General features: G+C 38.7%; 1 protein-coding gene across 8 annotated transcripts in view; it reads right to left on the reverse strand.

Annotated features, from left to right (window-relative positions):
* Positions 1-22,308, reverse strand: part of KIF13A (kinesin family member 13A) — a 201,556-nt gene that overhangs the window by 38,245 nt on the left and 141,003 nt on the right. For 4 of the 8 annotated variants that reach the window (XM_045847005.1, XM_045847007.1, XM_045847006.1 and 1 more), the window contains exons 10-18: positions 21,335-21,446; positions 20,741-20,953; positions 18,158-18,268; positions 16,623-16,757; positions 13,910-14,040; positions 8,704-8,790; positions 8,446-8,612; positions 5,973-6,092; positions 1,940-2,153 (exon numbers count right to left, since the gene is read on the reverse strand). In XM_045847005.1, coding sequence (XP_045702961.1) covers positions 1,940-2,153; positions 5,973-6,092; positions 8,446-8,612; positions 8,704-8,790; positions 13,910-14,040; positions 16,623-16,757; positions 18,158-18,268; positions 20,741-20,953; positions 21,335-21,446 — 1,290 coding nt within the window. The remainder of the gene's footprint in view (positions 1-1,939; positions 2,154-5,972; positions 6,093-8,445; positions 8,613-8,703; positions 8,791-13,909; positions 14,041-16,622; positions 16,758-18,157; positions 18,269-20,740; positions 20,954-21,334; positions 21,447-22,308) is intronic. The other 4 variants (XM_045847011.1, XM_045847009.1, XM_045847010.1 and 1 more) reach the window with 1 other exon arrangement.

The raw sequence follows: 22,308 nt of genomic DNA on the forward strand, positions 1-22,308 counted from the left end.
GCACTGGGGGTAGTTCAATGAATGAACCTTATTTTTCAGTGGAGGAAATAAACAAATAAATAACTATATAATTGTAGCACTTCCTATTGTTGAATGAAACTGTTTTTTAAATTCACTATTATGGTTGGATTTTCACATATTTATATCTTATTGTAAATTATAAGTATAAAGAAAGAATTAACTACAACTTTAACTTTCTTTGTAATTCTCACAAATATGAGGATTAAATATACTTGAATATATTTAATTCTCTTAAATATATTTGATTCTCAAACCCTAATTTACTTAGATGTGAATCCTTCAATATTTTGCAAACCATCAACACCTTCTTAGATAAAAGTCGCCCCACCTTCTTAATGACCATCTTCAATGGCATCTTAATTTTGTCCAGCGAAAGCTGGTGAAATCAATGCTATAACCATTTTTTTAAATGTTATCTTTTCTACTCTGTTTCTTTTTAAGAATTTGAGCCTCAAGGAGAATCCGTGTGGTATTATGGGAAGTGGAAATTTTTTTTGACATTTAACTAAAAAATGCTACATGATGTAATTAAAGCAATCTACCATTTCTACTACATGTTTGTTTTTGTCTTTTGCAATCTTATGTATATAGGAAAGTAAATAGGGAGGATAAATAGTAAGGATATCAGTGGGAACAATTACACCAATTACCTTCAGCTAGCTACTGCTTAGAGTAAAGCCACCAGCTCATAGGAAACATGGAAAAGGCAGCTCTTCAGAAAAAGCATCATCTGATAACCTTTGTCTGTTTTACCCAGGCACAATAAAATATGACAAAATAATACAAGTATGATAAGTATTCATATTCAGTATCCAGACATGTGAGCTGGCAGCTCCTTGGGAAAGTGTAACTGACTCTTCTCTCTTGATTTGGAACAACTGAGTGCATTACTATGGCGATCCTTTCAATACAGGGTAGGGTCTCCTTTTCTCCTCTCAGGGGTCATCTTTCCTGAATGTGGCTCAAGTTAAGCATCTCACTGCTGGGGAGTGATGCAGTGTGGTTGCAAGAGTGAGAGGAGGTCCCCTGAAGTCAGACTGCCCTGGCTTTGATCCCACTGGCCCAACTTACTAGCTCAACAACTGGGCGAGTGATTAAACCTCTCAGCCTCAGTTTCCTCATGTGTAAAACAGGCAGTGAAAATGATAAAATATGGTAGCAGATGTGAGGATTAGGTAAATATATGTGAAGCACTTAGTCACTGGTGCATGATAAATGCTCTATAAATGTCAGATACTGCTTTTATTACCATTAATTATTATTACAACACAGGAGTTATTAATGGGTCTCTGGAGAGACCCAGCTTTTTCAAATTCTGGGCTTTTCATTGACTAAATGGGTGACTGACTCAGAGCATTTACACTGACTTCCCATCTACAAGACAGAGGTAACAGAGCTGTTGGGAGTGTTAAATAAAATTAGCACCATGCCTAGGTGTGGTAAGAACACAACACAAGTTAGGAATAATTTATTGTTCTTATCAGTATTATCACTACCATTTCTTCTACCATTACTTCAGTTCTGGGATGTTCTAAAGTCATAATTTTTAAAAGTCTGTATATATGAGATTCCTTAACACTGAAGAATTTAAAAAGAATCTAAAATAAGAAATAAAAAAATAAGAAGAAAGTCTTATTCAGATTATCTCCATTTTAATATCTTAACAGTCTAAGCCTTCAAACTTGGTACCATTTTTGCTGAAGGGTTGGGAAGGGGGGCGTGTCTTTAACAGCAAAGTATAAGCACACCAAGGTTGGACAGCATCCTTGAAAAGAAAAGTCAGTTGCTAACAATCCAGAAATGGGATTAAGATTTCCTTCTGTGCTGGGTTTATCCCCCTTTGACATGTCTCACAGCACTCCCTCCAAGCCCCACAGCCCCGGAGCCTGGCCTCTGGGTCCAGCAGGTCCATCCTCACCTCTCCTCTGCCCACTGCGTCACCTTCTGCTGAGCAGTCTGGCTGCTGCAGGCCAGGCGGTCTGGACCGCTGCTCCGGGGCTGCCTCTCAGGAGACAGTTGCTGGCGGAGCTGCTCCAGCTCTCGCTCATACATGAGCCGCTGCTCCTCAAGTGCACTCCGCTTTTCTTCCAGGTATTGTTTCTCCAGGACCTGAACCACATTTTGAACTGGGTCTGGTGAGCCAAGAGATAAGACAAAGTGTGTTCAGTGGTGGCTAAGACAGGCAGCCAGCCTGCGCTGCTTCAGCAGGAGCCACCTCCTCCCTCCCCCAGAAAATGGCCTTTTGATGTGCTTTCTAGCAGAGGCCTGAGCGGCCCTATGGGAAATCCTGTCAGCTTTCTTTTCACTAACATTTTAGGTAAATTCCATATATGTAAATGTTATTTTCTTCAATTTGATGGGCTTATCCTAATGATACACCTACTATAAGCAAAGTGTAAAGAAGGGGATGAGATCCGATGCACTGAGAAGAAAAATGTCATGAAATCTAGGATAATGTCAAAGACGCAGCCATACAAGATTTGATTTTTATCGTGGTGAATTTCTATGCCCATTTAGCACTCAGTTTTGGTATATGACAAATGGTTTATATTTCTGATTTTAACCACAAATCATACTACTCCTGAATTTCTGTAATGTGAGAGGAACAAAACTTACAGATCACTGTATATATTTGAAAACACTGAGTACAACATCTGACAATTTTTCAGGTGCTGAAAACTAAGAGGATAATTCACTTGCAAAAATAAATGGCTCTTTTTGTGGTTCTTGCTGTTGCAGATCTAAAGATCACCAATATGTATACGGGTGAACAGGCATAAAAATACCAATAGGTCATACTCAGAAGGGCTGTACTCTAACCAGAGGGGTTGGAATGCAGGTGAGACTTGATTCTGAAGAGTTAACTGGCTGAGGGAGAACTTCGCTTGGTGAGGACTAATGAACTCAAAGCCACGGAGAAGGATTAAGGCGCTGGCCTCATGTACACAGAATAATGTTACTGACAGTAAGTAAGCAGGCTGTAGGGAAACGGCATGTTAGACTGCCTGGAAAGTCACTGCCACATACACATTTCCTGTAGGAACAGGTGAGCTAGACGTGTTCATATTCTCAGACTAGCCTGGGGCTTAATTTCCTCCTTGTACATGGACACACTTGCCAGCTACTCAGAGCTATCTGTGTTATATTTCCACATACTAACTGTCAGTTTAATTTCCAGGATAACAGTGGGAAATTAAGATTCTGTATAACACCTGATGATAGCTACTGACAGACTTTTCCAGAAGGCCCTTATCAATTTGTGAAATAAGTGTGTAAATTGTACCAATCTCTATATGAGCAGTAAGAGAAAAAGAGAGCATCAACTTAAAAAAAATAAGGTTAAATCATACAAAACAAAAAGTAGAAAGCAATGAAAATATCACGATATGCACAGCATCGGTGAGCTTTTAAAATAAAAACGACAACCACAATGACAATGATAATTTGATTAGCTACTGGCTGTATCTCATGTACAGGAGCTATATATACCCTTTGCATGCATCATCAAACCTAAGAGGGTGTATCATTCCCACAGCAGAGATGAGGAACTGGGGCTTGGAAAGGTTAAGTCGCTGACCTAAGATCACATCTGACCTCAGATCAGTGCGAACTGGCTGGGGTAGACATAAACTCAGTAGTAATATAATACAGTATTCTAACTTCCAATGTTTTGCTCAAAATTAGTACTCTGTTAAAGGATGCAGGATATGGCAAAAGTAGGTTTACAGTTGTTCATATGGAAAAATATGAAAATAACACAATAATTCACAAATAATAATGCAAAAATAAACTGTGTTTCTCATACTCACAAGCGTAAACCTACTTTTGCTAAACCCAAATTTTAAAAAATACTGTTCTTTGCTGATATAAGATTCTCAAATTCTGCATTTTTTTCAAAGCAGAATGGTTTGCTTCACAGAGTCTCTAAAATATGTTACTTGAAAATGTGATGGAAAATTAACCACCACCATCAGCCCCCTCAGCTCACCCTCACCAAAAAAAAAGTAAAAATAAAAATCCTACAGACAGACAGACCAAGAGTGGACAAGACATTTGCTATAGAGTAAAAATCTATGTACCCCAAAGCATTAGAACTTCTGACATAGACCCAAAATTTCTGGGGGAAAAAAAAGAACAACATGGGGAGTTTTTTTGAGGGAGTCTGAAGGACTTTTAAATGCAAGGGCTAGAGAGCAAAAGCTCCCTCAGAAATTTTTAAAAATATATTTCTCAGACAGTACATATTTTTGCTCTATTTAGACTTCAGGTTTAAAAAGTAAAAAACAAGGTCCTTGCCATTGATTTACATTTACACCTTATTTTCAAGAGCCTTAGCTCAGTGTTTATGAGTTAAGAGAGGAGTCTTTTCTAGTGAGAGAAGCCTGGAAAACATACCACTTCATACAAGTATATATGCTAGGGTTTTTGCTAAAAGACCCTAAATAAGATATTTAACTCTCATTTCCACTTGTTAGTGGTGTGCAGAAACACACAGGATCCTAAGTCTCTGAAGTGGAGGGGATTTCACTGCAGGGCTCCACAGCATGCAGAGGCAGTGTGACCGATCCTGCTTAAACTGCTTCAGCAGTTGCCATGACTGACACCCCTGATGCTCCCCAGGCTTTGTCAGTGGCCACAAGCCAATGTGCAGCTGTGAGAGACAGAGCCACCCAAAGCAAATGCCCCTGCACCTGCTCCACTACAGCCTGGCAAGCCCTGCCCCGGGACTCTGCCCTGGTGGAGGTACAGGGGCCGAGAGTTTCTGTCTGTTTTTTCTTTTTTAAATTCTAATCCTAACACAAGTCTGGAAACACCTTTCTCTTATACATATTTGATAACATTTTCTTTTCAAATTTACCAGTTTCAAGTCTTTATCACTACCTATATTTTAAAAAATAGATCACTCTAATCAGCAAGTCAATCTGACTCTATAATAAGGCCTAGGACAGAAGCCAAAGATTATTTGGCTTATTTTCAAGTGACCAATCAACTATCAAAACATTGTCCACAGTTTTAATTTCCCCCTATCACTTTCCTCCTTTTCAATGAGCTGTTTTAAAACGCAGTGAGTCTGGCGCCTGAGGCCAAGATACCAGGAGGGTGGTATTTTAGGAAGAGAAAAAAGGACCACATTTACCTCGGGCAGAGCACTTCTCTTCTTCATTAGTTTATTGTTTACCTGGTATGCAACTATGAAATGAGCTCAAATTTACTTGTCTTTCCCAAGAATGGAAAAGAGAGAGTGGTGGTGATGGTGGTGGTGGTTGGAAGGCATTAATGTGATAAAGAGAGTTAGAATTCATTCATACCATGAGGCCCAAGGCACCAAATTGAAGGGAAGTAGATCTCTTTGGGGACAAAAGAACCTTTTAATCCCAGATGGAATAAGCGGGCTGTATGATTGTTCTTTACTTTAGAGCTACCATTGACTCTGTGAAATAGATGAGTGTCTGATTCCTAATTTTGAATGCTTGGGGAGAAGGCATATTGTCTACAGATACTAGGTGGCTTGTTTTTACTCTTAATTCAAATGAATTGAGTTTTCGATCATTTACTCTAGAGACTGAAAACGCATTACTCTATTCTGTTACTGGGATAATGCAGGTAAATGCATATACAGAAAAATGTTCTGACTGCTGGGCTTTCAACAGTAATAAAACCATTAGCAGCAGTAGTAGGGGAACCAGCAACACTTTTGTGCTGTTGGATGCAGAGGGAAAAGAATAGGTACCATAATCATGGGGAAGGTAGTGGAGGTGGGACACGGGAGGCAGGGATCTTAACTGAAAAGGGAACATTCCTCAATCAAGGATGCAGAGCACCACTGGCAGAAAAGGTCAGCTTCTTCCCAATCACGTTAGATTTTGCCAAAGCATGGAGCACAAGCATCAGTCAGCAGCACTGCTAAAACCCTGTCAAGCTCCCTCATGCTAATGCCAATCAGTGAAAACCTTTATCCCACTGTTTGTGGAGGAGCTTCGTCTGAAACCACAGGAGAGGGAAGAGAATCTTCAAATAGGACCACCAAGGGGACGACCACCAGGCAGACAGGCTTATTACTGGGAAGCCACCTAGTAGCAGAAGGGAATTGTAAGAACAGTGTCCAGCCGTCAGCATTTCCGTACTTGCATCAGAACATGTCTATGTGCCCCACAGGGAAGCTCCATTTACCAATGAACTTGGGTAAGCAATCAGGAGGGGAGAGGAAAACATTAGTTTTAAGTAGATAAAATCAACACTGGAGAGTAAGGCCTGATCTGGAATACAGATGAATAACTTATGTTAATACCATGAACCACGCTGCTGCTAACTAATCAGTTTGGTCAAGAGGACTGAAGGAATTAACAAATATTTACTAAATACTCATTGGTTACTCAGAGATTTACTATGTATATGATAACAAGGTAGCAGCTGGATTAAATTAGAAATCTGTGATATGGGATGATACATGACTCAATTGATACTAGCAGACTCTGCAGAGTTAGGGGATAGAGACCTCTAGAATTCTGTAACCTCACTGAAAGAAATAAGTTCTCTTGAAATGGGAGTTCTTCCAGCTGGAGTGTGGAGCCTATACCCTCCTGTAACAGCCGTGTCCCTTCAGGCTTCCAAAAAGTCATTCACAGGAGGCTTGTTGCACAGGTACGTTGTTAAACGATGTGTTACTGTGATCCTGATGCAGGAACATCAACTTGAAATGTCTTTTGGGATTCTGCTGTCCTGCTGAGCAAGTAGCAGAGTGAACTAAAGCTTGATTTCTAGCTGTGGTCCACCCTGTGCCACAGTGTCAAAAGCTCCAATAGCTAATTTAATCCGTAATCTTCATGTTTAAAACAAGAAATTGCCAAACTTTTTTCATAAAGTTACTTTTTCCCTCCTTTTTTGTTGTTACACTACACTTGTTTCTCAATCTGACCTTTTCTTCAAACCTCATCTTTATAATTAAAAAGAGGGTTCCTTGAGGCTAAAAATCCATAAATAGAGATAAATCAAAATCTTTATTTTTGCAACAGAATCCCCAATTTGATATGCCAGAGATCTGACCAACTACTCAAGAGCCATGCTCAAATTCTTCCCGGATACGCTTATTCAAGGAGTAGAGTGAGAAAGTGAACGTTTAAGGGAAGAGCTCAACTGTGAAAACCAAAATACTCTTTAAGCACCCCGCCAGGTGGAAGCTGGCCTTCTGGAGAGCCTCGGTAGGGCTCTCAGGGTTCCTGGACACCCTCCCTCGTTCAAGTTAGGGATCCTCAGGTATCTGAAGAACAGATGAATGGGAAAGTAAGACTGGATAACATCCAGAAACCAACTTGCTCATGTGCTCCTGAATGTAGTCCTCAACTATATCCCTGTAAAAGAGTTCTAGTCCTAGAAACGTAGCCTTGTGCCTGGTAACAGGAGAACTTTCCTGTCCAGCATCTAGATCCCAGGTACAAAGTGCAGTGATCAGAAGACTGGGAGATGGGAAAAGGAAGAAGCAGATTTATAAAAAGCAAGCAAGAAAAAACTTTGGTGTGTATTTTATTGAACTCACGTAAGTGTGTAAGCACAGAAGAAAGTAGGTAAAGGACTTCCTTTTAAATATTGATAGGAAGAACTTCAATATAATCACTGAAAACCTTCTAGAAAGAGGGATCTAGAAATAATTCTTCAAGGAGAATCTATTCCTTAAGGATCTGAGACAGGCTGGAATGTAGGTCAAGCAAAGAACCCATAAAAGCTTTTATTTTAGCTATCATTTTTTTAAAAAAGATTTTATTTATTTATTTTTAGAGGAAGGAGGAGGGAGGGAGAGAAACATCAAAGTGTGAGAGATACATCAATCAGTTGCCTCTTGCATGCCCCCAAACAGGGACTTGGCCCACAGCCAAGGCATGTTCCCTGACCAGGAATTGAACTGGCAACCATTTGGTTCATGGGCTGGCGCTCAATCCACTGAGGTGCACAAACCAGCACTCATTTTTAAGTCAGTCTCTTTAGGGTGTAATTTCCAATTGAGTTCATAGTACAATGTTGTAACTTTTATCTCTCCAATAGATTCTATTTGAAATTTCTGGATTACCAGTAATATTCTCCTGGTGATTTTCATGTTCTGAAGTACCGAGAAATGATGGGCTCTGCAAAGGGAAATTTCGGAAGGAATTCCATCATAGTCACTCAGCTCTCCAGGACCATGGAAATGTTCCAACAACTGGCCCGAGAATTCGGTCCTCAAAAGCTTCCACCTACTTTCTGGTTACATTGAAGAGAGCTGACCAAGTTCCAGAATACTTTCATTAGCCCCTCAGTTACGGCCTTTTTAAGGAATTAGCAATGTGATGTGTTTACATTTTCAGAATGGCACAACATACACACTTATCCCTCATTGAATGTGGTGAGATCAGGAACTGCCCAAGACACAGAAATCTGAAGTGACAGCCTTACCGTTACTATTCAGTGTTTTCATGATAACCTCCATCTGTGCAAATTCATAGTTATAGTCTGGTTCCGAAGAAGCTTCACTGGCTGCGTCCAGGTCATGCTCTGGTGGGCCTGCTTCTTTTTCAAAGTCTTTCAACCAATCTCGCCGTTTCCTCTTAGGTAAATTAATTCTGTGGAGTTGTCACCATTAGAGAAAATCAACTTATTTTGCACTCAGATAAAAAATGTATATGAAAATATTAGTGAATACAAAGAAGTTACCTGAAAAAGTGGTTATTGCCCCACAGGATTCTATCACCATGCCACAGCTGGGTGGTATTGCACACCAGGGTGCCATTCACACAGGACCTGAAGGAACACCAGGGAAATAGTCAGCTGAACGGTAAAGAGTGCAAAACCAGCCCCAGTAGCTAAAGAGATAACTGGGGGGACTTTCCCTTAATAAATGTATTCTATTAATACCTGAAGAAGGAATAAGAGAATTATAACCACTTCTGAAACACATGATCTAAGCCAGGGGTCCCCAACCTCTGGGCCACGGACCAGCAGCAATCCGTGGCCTATTGGGAACCAGGCTGCACAGCCAGAGGTGAGTTTGAATGTAATGTGCTCGAATCATCCCAAACTGTCCCCACCCCCATGGAAAAACTGTCTTCCATGAAACTGGTCCCTGGTGCCAAAACGGTTAGACTGCTGATAAGCACTGATAATCTAGGGCTGCAAATGCCCCCAAGGAGAAAGAACCTGATGTGGTATGCAGCCTGTAGGGGACAGACAGCACCACCTATGGAATACTTCTGTAAAAATTTGAGCTGAATCTAATCAAGCTTCTATATGTAAATATCAATTTAGAAAACAGAGGACAGAGGGAGATGCCAAATGATGCCATGGGATGCAATGAGCAAAATGCTGGTAACAGGAAACTCTAGGCCAACAACTAGGCATCTTCAACAAACAATGCAAGAACAAAGGGATTGGGGGGAGAGGGTGGAAGAACCCATAGACTAGAAGAGGTTTAAGGGATATAATAACCAATGACAAAGGTTGGCTCTTATTTGGAATTTGATTTCAAAAAACAACCGAAAAACAACATTTATGAGGTAATTGGGGAAATCTGAACACTGAATATAAAATTATTAGTAGGAAATTATTGTTAATTATTTTAGGTGTGATGGTATTAAAGTTATGTTTAAGAATATTCATCTTTTAAAAGATGCAAGCTGAGATATTTATGGATGCAAAGTTAGAATGTCTAGAATTCGCTTTAGAATAACCCAGACAAGAGGGAGGAGGGGATGTGGAGGGCATGTAAATAAAACATAATTGTCTATGAAGCGCTTGTGTTGAAGCTGGATTGTGGATATATGGGGGTTCATTATAGCATTCTTTCCACTTTTATATCTTTCTCCAAAATAAAAATGGAGAAAACATAAAAAGAATAAGAATACCATGAGTAAGAGTAAGAATACCATACTTAAATCACAAACAGTAACCAAACATATTGTAAAGCAAAACTAACAACTAGGGGTGGGGGAGACAATTCTGACAGTCTTTATTATTGCACTGTAAATAATGTGCACTGCGTCTCTGGGTTTGGGTTGGCCCATGCATCTCTGACGGGTCTGAAACAAACCTTGAAGAAGCAACTTAACCCTGTGGACATTTGTAGGTGATCTTTCAATAGGGCAGCATTTCTTACATTGCAACTTTACTACAGCTTTCCAGCTATCATGGGGCTGTGAAGTCAGTCGCCTGAATAACCCACTGTAAAAGCTTTCTGATTAGATCTCACTGACTGATCCTCTGACACAGTTAAAGCACAGTCACTGACATTTTTTATGGGGAAAGGAAAAGTCCTCTGGAATTTTTAGTGCTGAAAATTTTGGTCTTTTTTTTAAATGTTTCCTTTAATTAAAAAATGAAATTTTGTTGGTATATTAAAACCAAAAAAATAAGGGGGATAATTAATTGAAATTTAATTTGCTAAAGAACTGTCAGGAGAAGTTTAATGGAGAAAAATAATGAGTATTATTTTGAGTTTTAATTTTTCAACAAGTTACTTTTCTCATATAATAATATCATTTTCTGGCTCCTAATATTTATAGAACTCTAAAGCAGAGTTATGGAATAAGTAGAACTCACATATGGAAATAATCACTCCTTTGTAGAAATATTTCAAATCAAGTAGCTAAGTTTTTACTCATAAGAGTACTCTGAAAATACTCTCTTAAATCATTGTAATCTGTCATACATAAACTTGATAAAACTTTGGTGTGTGTATTTTTACAGTAACATGTTCTCTTCATCCTTGCCATTGAAAATGACTCTCATCATTGTAACTCAAGCTTCAAAAGTCTGTGTCCCATCTACTTGGCATTAGGAACTAATGTAGTCATCTGCAAACTGGAACATAAGATCAGAATATATAGGTGTGTCTATACATACCTATGTATATGTATACACATATGTGTATGCGTTTTTGCCAAAGGATGATGAAAAGAGTTTTTTTGAAAGTTTTATGGAATACATTTCTACCTAAAAAACATTCACTAGTCACTTTCTAAGGAACATATTTGCCCACTGTTTACTGAGGTATCTAAAAGGCTCTTCAGAAATTCTAGAAATAGCAGTATGATCAATAATAGAGATGTGTCCCTCTGTGTCCTTCATTATTTTTAATACAGGATTATAATTTTAAAAGTGCAATTCCTCAAGCTCCCTAGCCATACTTTAGTGCTCAAGAGCACCTCACCAGTGGCCACCAAAGTGGTCTTAGCAGTCACGGAACCTTCCCGTTTTCTCAGAATGTTCTCCTAGGCAGTGCCATTCCAGAGCGACACAGAGAGCAGCTCCGGAGTACATGAGAGAGGGACACAGTAGGCTTTGCCTCTCTTACTTATCTTTAAATTACAAGATAATTTCTGTCTTTAGAGGACCCTGTCCAGGGATACATACAGACACATGCATGCACACCATGTGCACGCCCCTCAACACACATATGAACATATCACTGCCATCTATAGTACACTCTGAATGAAAAAGAAAAAGTTAAGGAAGCTGTCTGGTTTAGTACTCTACCTAAGCTAAGAAATTAGCGTAAAAAGTAATTTCCGGTTAGATACATGCTTGGGATGCTTGGAACAAGCAAACATAAAGCCTCTCTGCAGGAATTTATGTGCCCTCACCCAGGCACAAGACACCCACAGATGAACTGCTGAAGATGAGTGCATCTAAAAAACCATGAACTGTTTAGAAAGCAAACTTATCAGCAGATACAACAAACAGACTGAGGCCCCAACAACTCCAAAGAACAGAATTCTCAAATAAGGACAATAAAATATGTGAAAATAAAATTATTAATGGCATACACTGGAGTAAAAACAAGACTTCCAGTAGAGAACATATCTAAAAATGGGCCTCCTGAACTTCTACAAATGAAGAATAGAGACATTAAAATTAAGAACTCAACAGAATGGTTAAGACAGTACTATAGAGAGAATCAGTAGACTTGAGGATAGATAGGAAGTAACAATGATAGTTCTTAACCCCATGTCCCTCTCTTACTATGTCCTCAACCCCATTTCCATCTTCAGAACCAAGACTCTTGACTCAGTTCCTCACCTAACATTCTCTCTTCTTTGCATTTTTCCTTCCATACCCAGAACTATATAGTACCTAAACACCCCACGGTTGCTGGCGTCTTCCTAATTGCTAAACACAAAAAAATCTTTTTAGCTTCTATTCTGACCTCTCCTTCCTTAAAATTTTCTCTTCCCTTAGTTTCCATGACTATAATCCTCCTGTTACCTCTACTGACTCCCTGGCTCCCCATCTCAGCCTCCTTCATGGACTATTCCTCAGACCACCCCAAAAACATTGGTTTAATTTTCACACTACACACTCTCAATCCACTTTCAAGAGAGGCAACACGGCTAATGCCCAACTCTCTATCTTTAGTGTAGCTTCACAGCCCAAGGACACGTCGAAGTATCCCAAACTGAACTCATTACCACTCAGACCTATCATCCTCCAAACTGGTTCCTCCCCTTGTATTCCTTATTCATTTTAGCAGCAACCACTGTTTATCTAGTCTCCCAAGATAAAAACCTGTCATCATTGCTGACTTCCCGTTTTCTTCACTAATTGAGTCCCATTCTGTCCCCAAGCAGATGACTACAATTTTCTAACTTTCAAATAATTTTCAAATATATTTTGTTCTTCTCCATTGCCACTTGCTGTGTTCCCATTACAATATAATAAATATCCACTTTCAGTCCTATGAATATCCCACACTACCTCAGTGATCAGATTTGCAGGCTCTAAAGATCACTTGAAAAAAAGCACTTATCTTCCTGTACAGTAACTGTTGTTCTGTACATTCTCCTCCACCAGGCATTCCCAGCAGAGCATGGAGCAAAGTATACTGAATGAATGAACTGCTACCCTGGGGTTCCAGGAAAGTTGGAGATTGGGCAGGGTGGGGAAAAAAGAAGAGTAGGATGAAGACATGGAACTGGAATTAAAATTGGGCATGAAAAAATTTGCTGATTAAAATAATTTTGAGACATAGTGTTAGAAGAGAATATGATCAAACCACCATGTTGCACACTGTAAATATATGTACATTTATTTGTTAATTATATTTCAAAAAAAGAGTATAAAGAAATCCAAAGCTTCTAACAGAGGAGAATACAGTCAGTTTAAGGCTAAGAACTATTTGAACTTCGAATAAGTAAAAATTAAGGAATAGTATCATTTTACCATTAAATATTTTAATAATAATAACATCACTATAATACTAGATCTATAAACTTTCATGTATCAGGTACACTATTATTTTAAGTCTAAGTTTTTCAGTACTTAGAAATTTATATGGCCAATATTAACAGAATAATTTAAAATAAGTATAATGTTTTCCTTATAAAAATGAGTGTTCTGAATTACAGTATTTGTATGCTAATGAATATTATTATAGAACTTTATTTAAATAGTATACCTGTTTATTAAATAATTTAAACATCATTTAATAGTACTAAAAATAAATACATTACTCTGTCAATTCTCAAGTTTTTACATATTACAGCCTGGTTTAGTAATTTTTCAAAACAACAGAGTTGCCTGATTAACTGTTTTTTACACAATGCATTACATTGAGTAACAACTAATTTCATTCAATATTTATTATGTGTCAGGCACTGAGCCAAGTGACATGCATGTTTTGTCTACCATTAGCTTCACTTAACCACAGGAGGAAATTGAAGTTTAGATAAACAAAGTGCTGGTCAAAGCAGAATCAGCCTACCCCAAAGCAGGTGTTTGAAATGCTGCTACCCAGCTCTGTGTAACAGGAAAGCAATCTTTGTAGCCTTAACTTTGATATAACTGAAGCAAAAAGAGAGAGGGCAGTCTCCTCCTTTGGAAAATTAGGCGCACAAGCTTTGGTAAGTAGGCTATCTACTTTTCTTACCTTGCATTTTCTTTTGGAGTAAGAGTAACATCGCCATCAGATGCAATATCAATTTCACAGTGCTCAGGCTGAATGCCTATACCAAAGAGCTGGATGTCCTGAGAGGTGTCTGCACCCACCCTTGTATGGTCCTAGAACAGAGTATTAAAGAAAGTAAAACCTTTACTTACTGCCCTTAGTTACTTACAACTCCATCACAATCAATTTCAATAACTGAACAGCAAATGCATGACAATAGTAAGTGAATCAGATAGGAGATGCAAGATATCTGGAGCACTGTAAGTAAAAGCTTACCATAATACATTAAATTTTTTAAAAATGTTAAAACAGGATTGGTGGGGGGTGGAGGGGTGGGTAACCCTGATCAACAGTGATCAGATACTGCTTTAAAATTCAAGGAAATCAGACTTGACAATAGAATACCTTGAGTTCCAATTTTAACTTGACAACTTATTATTTATGTGACTGCAGGCAAGTCATTTCACTCTCTGAGCCTCAAGTTCTTTTTTCTTCAAAACGAAGATGATAATATCAATTTGACTTATTTAGCAGGATATTTTTAAGGCCCACCTGAGTTAACGGCAAAAGTGCTTTGAAAACAATTATATAAATTCAAGAACCACTAAAAATGTCTCATGGAAAGTTATACTTGAAAATACGTAACTTTTAAATATTTTATTTTTATTTATTTTTAGACAGAGGGTAAGGGAGGGAGAAAGAGGAGAGAAACATCAATGTGTGGTTGCCTCTCCCACACCCGCCACTGGGGAACTGGCCTGCAACCCAGGCATGTGCCCTGACTAGGAATCAAACTGGCGACCTTTTGGTTCACAGACTGGTGCTCAATCCACTGAGCCACACCGGGCAGGGCTAAACTACATAACTTATAAAATGTTAAAAATAGCCGAGTGTCTAATACTAGTATTACACAGAAGAAGCCTCTTTGTTATATGATGTTCAGATTAACGTGATGTTAAGGACTTCAAACCTCACACATATGTGGACCGTGACTCCTGGTGATACAATCCACTGCTCATGTCCTTCACTTCTTTGGCTCTAAAAGTCATTTAACCATTATGATAACAGTTATTTCCTATTCCACCGAGAAAGTGTAAGTCCTGGTTTTTCAAAGTGAGATTTCAGAAACAATTCCTTTCCCCTTAATCATTTCTGAATGAACAGATCTTAAGTGTTAGGGGACTCTCAACAAATCAAGTGCCATTTTTGTTATATAATGTCTCTGGAAAAAGTAGAATTAAAAGAAGGATAGAAAGCTCCTTGCCTCAATTCTGGCTTATTCTCTATTGCATTTTGTATATTCTGTCACTAGGCAGATCAGAATCCTTAAAAAGATGTCTATCTGACCTTTCACAAGGGGGTACTTTTTCTTTATTTGAGATTTATGTGTGTGGACCATTTATACAAGCTGCTTTCAAGTCCCTAGCTCCCCAACCCTTGACAGTTACTTAAATATCCAACATATACAATATCTATTTACATACTACCATATCAGAAGTTGTTTGTATATGATGAAAAATGGCCTCAGTCAGGGTGCCCTATTCCAAACAAATGTCTTCGTTTTCCCCTAACAAAATATGTCAGCATTTCTAAAAACATGGTCTGAGAACCTGTGGGGGTCTCTGAGAACCATTCAAGAGGCTCATGAAGTAAAAACTAATAAAAATACTAAGATGCTCTTTGCCTTTGCACTCTCGTTTTATCACAAGTATACAGTGCTTTCCAGAGGCTACATGGTGTGTGATGTCATAGCTCTGAAGATTAATGGATTGTATATTTGTACAAGTTTGTTTTTTTTTAAAAAAGATTTTATTTATTTACTTTCAGAGGGGAAGGGAGGGAGAAAAACTTCAATGTATGAGAGATACATCGATTGGTTGCCTCTCACATGCTCCCAAATTGGGACCTGGCCCACAGCCCAAGAATGTGCCTTGACTGGGAATCAAACCGGTGACCCTTTGGTCAGCAGGCTGGCACTCAATCCACTGAGCCACACCAACCAGGGCCAATTTTGTATTTTTAAATGGCCTCAGGTTTAGTACCTAATACAGTAAATATAGATAGATATAACTCAGATATATATGAGTTCTTTGAAATCCTTGATACATTTTTAAAGAGTGCAAATGGGTTGTGGAAGTTTGGGACTGGAGGCAATAAGCTATCCAACATAGTTGGTGGCATCCCATTTCCACAGTAAATGGGTGATTATGGGACCAAAAGTTATTTTCTGTGGATGTATGTTTAAAAGAGATAAGTTACAGAAGAGCCCTAGCTATCTAATGTACCACAAGAGTTTGCTTTAGCCTTATATTGATCTTGAGATTGCCTTAGAATTACTAAGAAGCATAACTGAGACTCTCCATAGCTTCTCAGGATTTTTGTGATTGAACCTATATACTGTCAGAACTCTTGTCGTGACAGCAAGGGATTGACATGACACCCTCAGTTGCCTACTTGTGCACCTCTGATACTCATGGTCACAGGAAATCAGCCCCAAATGCACTGCCTCGGGATAATACAAAATAGCTGGTTTTCATTCTCAATAGTCACCTGACTGTACTATGAATCCTCTTACTTTTGAGGAGGGTTAAGCTGGATATGAAAAGCAAAATCATGGGGACAGATACCCAGATTCAATTGCGAATTGTACATGAATGAATCAGGATTGCAACCACATGTTTATATACCCTCTTACCTTTAAATAATAAACCAGAAGTTCATTGAGAGCAGGGTCTGCATTCAGGTTGACTAAGTAGCACTTGTCATCCCCCACCTTGATACCAGATGTCTCCAGGGAAATTCCCATACTTTCGAGTTGTCGTTGTCTCTCCTGTGCACAAAGCAGACAAAAGCTGGGAACTCTGTTTGCTGTTCTACTCACCAGATGTATCCACGGAAAGTGTAAGTCACTGTTTCTGGGGACAATGCCAATGAAATTACACATTCTACGGAGCTCGAACAAGTTTATTTACAGCCTAAAATGTGTGACATCTTTGGTCAGTGTTCTGGAAGCACCAAGAGTGAACCAGACCCCATCTTGCCCTAAAGGAGCTTAGCATCTAGTAGAGGAGGGAGACTACACAACTGGAGACAAAAGAGGAGAGCTCTGTGCCATTGCTGAGGAACAACATGCTTTGGCCTTCACAGGAGGGGAATCATGATGGCTTAAGAGACCAGAAAGGTTTCAGGAAGAGCTAACATTTAAGGTGGTTCCTGAAGCATAAGAAGAATTTCAACAGGAAGAAATGAAGGGAGTAGCAAGATAAAGGCAGAGTATTCCATGTGAAGGACACAGGAAAGCCAAGTAAAGACTCTGGGCATACTGGAGGAGTTCAGGTGCCAAGAACTCCTACTAAATGTGGGAAAGCAGTGGGAGACGGGGCTGGAAAGCAGGTTGGGTCCCTATTGCAGAAGGCCTTGAATTCATTAATTCACTCACTCTCTCATGACTAGGAACTGATCTAGGGCTGAGAATGCAACAGCAAATAAAACAAGGCCCTCTCTTTCATGAAAACTTATATTCTAGTGGAAGGAGATAGACTATAAAAAAAAGATGAGTAAATATATATAATTTCCAATGCAGCTAAGTGCTAAGGAAAAACAGAAAGCAATGTAAGAGGGGTAGGAATTTAGGGATGTATGTGTCCAGCAAACAGCTGGACTAGGTTCCAGTCACTGCTTTCAAGTGACTTGTTTAGGGTAGTCTATTATTTCCAAATGGTCAGTGAACTTAAAATGTTTATGGAAAGCATAGTGTAGAGATTCATAAGACACATAATCACACACTTGTGCAGAATTAGTCCTTGCTTTATATTTCATCTCAAGGGAAGTTCACACAGCATTTTCTAACATGCCCAAAGAATCAAATACATTGGAAAAGCTATGGCGTTCTGTATGTTACAAATTCTCTGGCAATCAGGATGCCATGTGCTATGCCAAGTAACTTAAAATCACAACAGATTTTTGTTTAAATGTGATAAACAGGAAATATTAAAATATTTCCTATACCATCCCTGCTTAAATTCAGTGCTATTGAACACTTGTAGCAGATATACAGACCACACTGTAGTTTATAAAGACACAAAGCCAGTGTCTAAACTGGTTTTTGCAGTCTAGTTCTTCAGAAGGAAGTTCTCAAAGACTTGCTGAGGATGACAAGTGCCTGATGACACAGAAAAGACAGGAAATGAAAAAGAATCACAACATTTTAGGCCTACATTATCGAGCTACCTGTGCAATTTCTTCTGTTTTCCTCAGCTTCTCTTCCCAAGTCACTGTTAGCTCTTTTATCAGCTTTTCAGACTCTTCAAGCTTCTCTTTCAGTTCAGGGGCCTTCATAGCCTTTAAAATGAAACCAGAGCTATCTGATTTTCTAATTTTTTCCACCATGTAACAATACAATCACTTATTGTCCTTCTTAAGCAGTTATCAATAGTCCATTGGAAGCAATTAATTCACACACTGTCAGTGTGGGGTTTAGACCTTTATTAATCCAGTGAAATGTAAGAGGCAAAATGACTGCTACTATTTAAAGGAGAAAAAGAAATACTAGTGCCCTGAATTTAATTGATACAAATCATTACAAAGTAATTTTACCCATCATACTTAAATTTCACACTTAAAGACTTAAAAGATGCTAAAGTTCATCTTCAAAATAGAAAGTTAGAAAAAAGTTTACTTAAGCAGGCTTCTTTTTCTTATTTTCTCATACATTTCTCATTTTATTTTTATTTATTTATTTGTTTGTTTGTTTATTTATTTATTTTTAAGATTTCTTTTTCAATAAGACAGAGATCAAGGCACATTACAAATAAAGGCATTCCGGTTATATTAACCTATCAGGAAAGGTGAAAATTCTCACTTATTTTAAAATTTAAATTGGGGCCCCTCCAACTACTTTTCTTATAATGGAACAAACTTAGTGTATTTATTATTCACCTGGACACAGGACATCTGCTTAAAAGAAGAGTAATTTCCCTTTGAGTTTCTTTAGTGAGAATTACTAAGGGGTCTAAAAACTGATAATATGCAGCTTATAAATTTCAGGAAGCCTTTAATTTGAAACAATATGCTTTGACACCCTCTGATAACATGAGTATAACCCTGAGAAGAGGAAGGATGGTGCAGCTTGGACAAGAAGCTGAAGCGGCGATGATCTGGAGGCCAGCTGAGCATGGCCGAGTCTCACGGTATGAACAGAGCTTGAAAGTGACATGAAGGGCTGGGAACACATGTGAACATTCTAGGAAAACCTGCTGTGGCTCGTCTCTCCTGTAGTCGGGTGCTGTTCTACCCACCTGGCCTAGATTATATGGTCACAGTGAAAATGCAGATTCAGAGACAAGAGGAAAGAAGAAGATCATCTACCTTTAAACAAATTCCAGAAGCATTACACTTTCCTCCCAGGATTAGGGCTCTCTTCAAAGGGTATCAGCATTTTGATTTTTCAGGTGTTTGCTACCCTTTTTGGCATCAATAAAAAAAATACGCTTGATGCACTGACTGATGATATAACTATGACAATAATAACGGCAACATTTATTGAGCACTTAATGATGCTCAAGGCATTGTGCTAAGCACCTCCCAGATTCAGTATTGTACTAGGGGTTAGGGATGAAAAAAATTTAATGAAACATAGCTTCTTGAACTATAGGAGCTCACACTCTGAAAGAAGAGAAAAACATGTAAGCAAAAAATTATAATACAACTGCCAGGGCCACCAACTAATGGAGTATTCAAATCTCTGGCTTCAATCCTTTCTCTTTATCTCCTGTTGATAACTTTCATGATTACACAGATAATTCAATAGATAAATAGTATTTAAACAGTGGCTGGTACACAAGTGCTCAATAAAATGACAACTATTACATTTTTTCCACCCTTAGGACTCTTCCAACCCTCAGAAGAAGGTGGTGTGAAGGAATGTGAACTCAGAAGCCTGAGGTACACACCCAAGTCCTGCCATGTGGAAACATGTGACTCAACCTAAGGAACTTGTGCTATACCTCCATCACATCACCTATTTAAAATGGGACAGTGCCTCGCCTGGTAAGTTCCCTAAAGCAACAGCTATTTGGAGGAGGATGCAATTATTAAAGTCTAGGTAAAGCCAAGGAAAGATGGCAACAATACAAAATTATTGATTTTGTTTGCTACCAGGAGCTGATATAGAGAAAGGTAATACAATATTTCTGAATTATTCCTAACATTAAATTATCCTTGATCATACCATGTTCCATGATTTAAGGAGGAGGTGACACACAATTCTTCCCTGAAAACTGCAGAGCCCTTTGTGAATACAGTCTACAATGTTAATAAAAACATCACAACTGGTTCTTTGGCTTTCAGGTGGAAGAGATCTATGCTCTCAAGGACCAACTGATTTAATGCAGCAAACAGTGAGGAGGTAGCAGCAACTCTCTCTTAATTTTCCACTTCCTTGACTGTATCGTAGGACAGAAGATTTTAATTATGTTGTCTTCACAATGCTAAGCACATAGCAGATGCCAATCAACAATGAAGTGGTGAACCACACGGAGATGACCTAGGACTGCAAGCAAGCAGGTCCTTATTGCTCAGATACAAGAAGTCAGAAAACTTCAAATATAGGGCACACCAGGCTGAATTTTTATTTTTAAATTTACTTAAAAATTATAGTTGACTTAGAATATTATACAGGTTTCAGGTGTACAACACAGCGATTAGACATTTATGTACCTTACACAGTGTTCACCGCAGTACGACTAGTGCCCACCTGTCATCATGCATAGTTATTACAATATTTCTGACAATATTCCCTATCCTGTACATTACCTCAGCCTGCGAGAGTTGCTCCCTCAGTTTCTCGACTTCCTCCCGCAGTTCCCGGATGACTTTTGCATTGGGATCCTCATTCACAATGGCATGGTTAACGATCCTTTTGGCTCGATCTGCATATCGTAATGTGGAGAGCGTCTCTTCATAATTGTCTGCTGCTGGGCTAATGGTGGCTATCATAGAGGTCTGGCTGTTGCCTCCCAAGTTGTCCTGCAAAACATTTCAAACAGCATCTTAGGAAACCAGGCCCATTTCATGGACAACGGGTATGATAAAAGCAGTAAACACACATGTGTGATACTATTCTCTGTGAAGAAAATGCTGTGTAGAAATGGATATTTCACAAATAATTTTATGACAAGATGAAATGTGGTCTCTCTATATCACGACAGTTAATAATGTTTATCAACAGCATTATCATGAGGTAAAAAGTAACAGAAATGAGTTTTTATTCTCCATTCCTAGCAATTGGGATAATAGTACAAAATTGTCAGCTGTTCTATTTTTAGTTAGCTGTGCACACACCTTTCAGCCGTCACCTCTGACACAGTCAACTTTTAGTTGGAAAAGAGCACTGGAATGCTGAATTACCTTAAGAAGCCAAGTGAGGACTGAGTCCCGATAAGGCACAAATTTATTTTTACCCTTGCCAGCTGCCTGGTCAGCCAGTGACGATATAACCAACCCCAATGTTGTCAGTGATCTGCCAAGAGAATAATTTAAAAATTAGTTTTATGGAATGTTTATTTTGTTTTCAGTAATCCTTCTAGGTAATAAGTATAAAATATACAGAATAAAGCCCTAAAGTTGATACAATCAAGTCTACATTAATTTGTTGAGAAGCTAAGAAAAGAAATACAAAACACAACTTTATTGATTTAAAAGAATAAATTTAGAATTCCTATAAGAATCTACTCTGGGTGTAAATGGGGGAGGAACAGAAGAATGGTGAACATCTGTAATAGGGTCGACAATAAAATGTATATATATATTTTTAAAAAGAACTGATTCTGGTTCATCACAAGACCTAAGAAACATTCATTTCAGAACCTGGAAACATACAGTTAAGAGATCACAGTGGAAAACTTTACTCCAGATATTATGCCTCAAGTCTCAACCATTTATTTACTCTTTGGATCTAATTCGGGCCATGCTGGGCTCTGGTTTTGTTTCCCAGAATAACCACATAACCTGCAGGGTCCCCATCCACTACCCATTGTAAGGTATATACTGTTCATCTGCTTAAACCTGGCAAGTTTATTTCATGTAGCATTATTATAGTTCACAAAAACAAAGAGCTACCCAAGGAAAGGACAGCATATGGCTATTCTTCCAATCCCTGCTTCTCAAAGCAGCAGCACTGGCATCACCTGAGAGCTGGTTAGAAACCAGCTCTTTGAAGCCTCCCCGGCCTATTGAATCAGGACCAGTTAAAGGTATCTCCAGGTGATACATATGCACATTAAAATTTAAGAAGGCCTGATTGAAGGACACCCAAAATGATAAATACATTTAGTTGTCTAGGCATGTGATTCTCAAAATGTGATGCTGGGAATAGCAGCATC

Source organism: Phyllostomus hastatus, unplaced genomic scaffold (genome assembly GCF_019186645.2).
Source record: "Phyllostomus hastatus isolate PE091 unplaced genomic scaffold, TTU_PhHast_1.1 phas_contig_524, whole genome shotgun sequence".
Classification (NCBI taxonomy): Eukaryota; Metazoa; Chordata; class Mammalia; order Chiroptera; family Phyllostomidae; genus Phyllostomus; species Phyllostomus hastatus.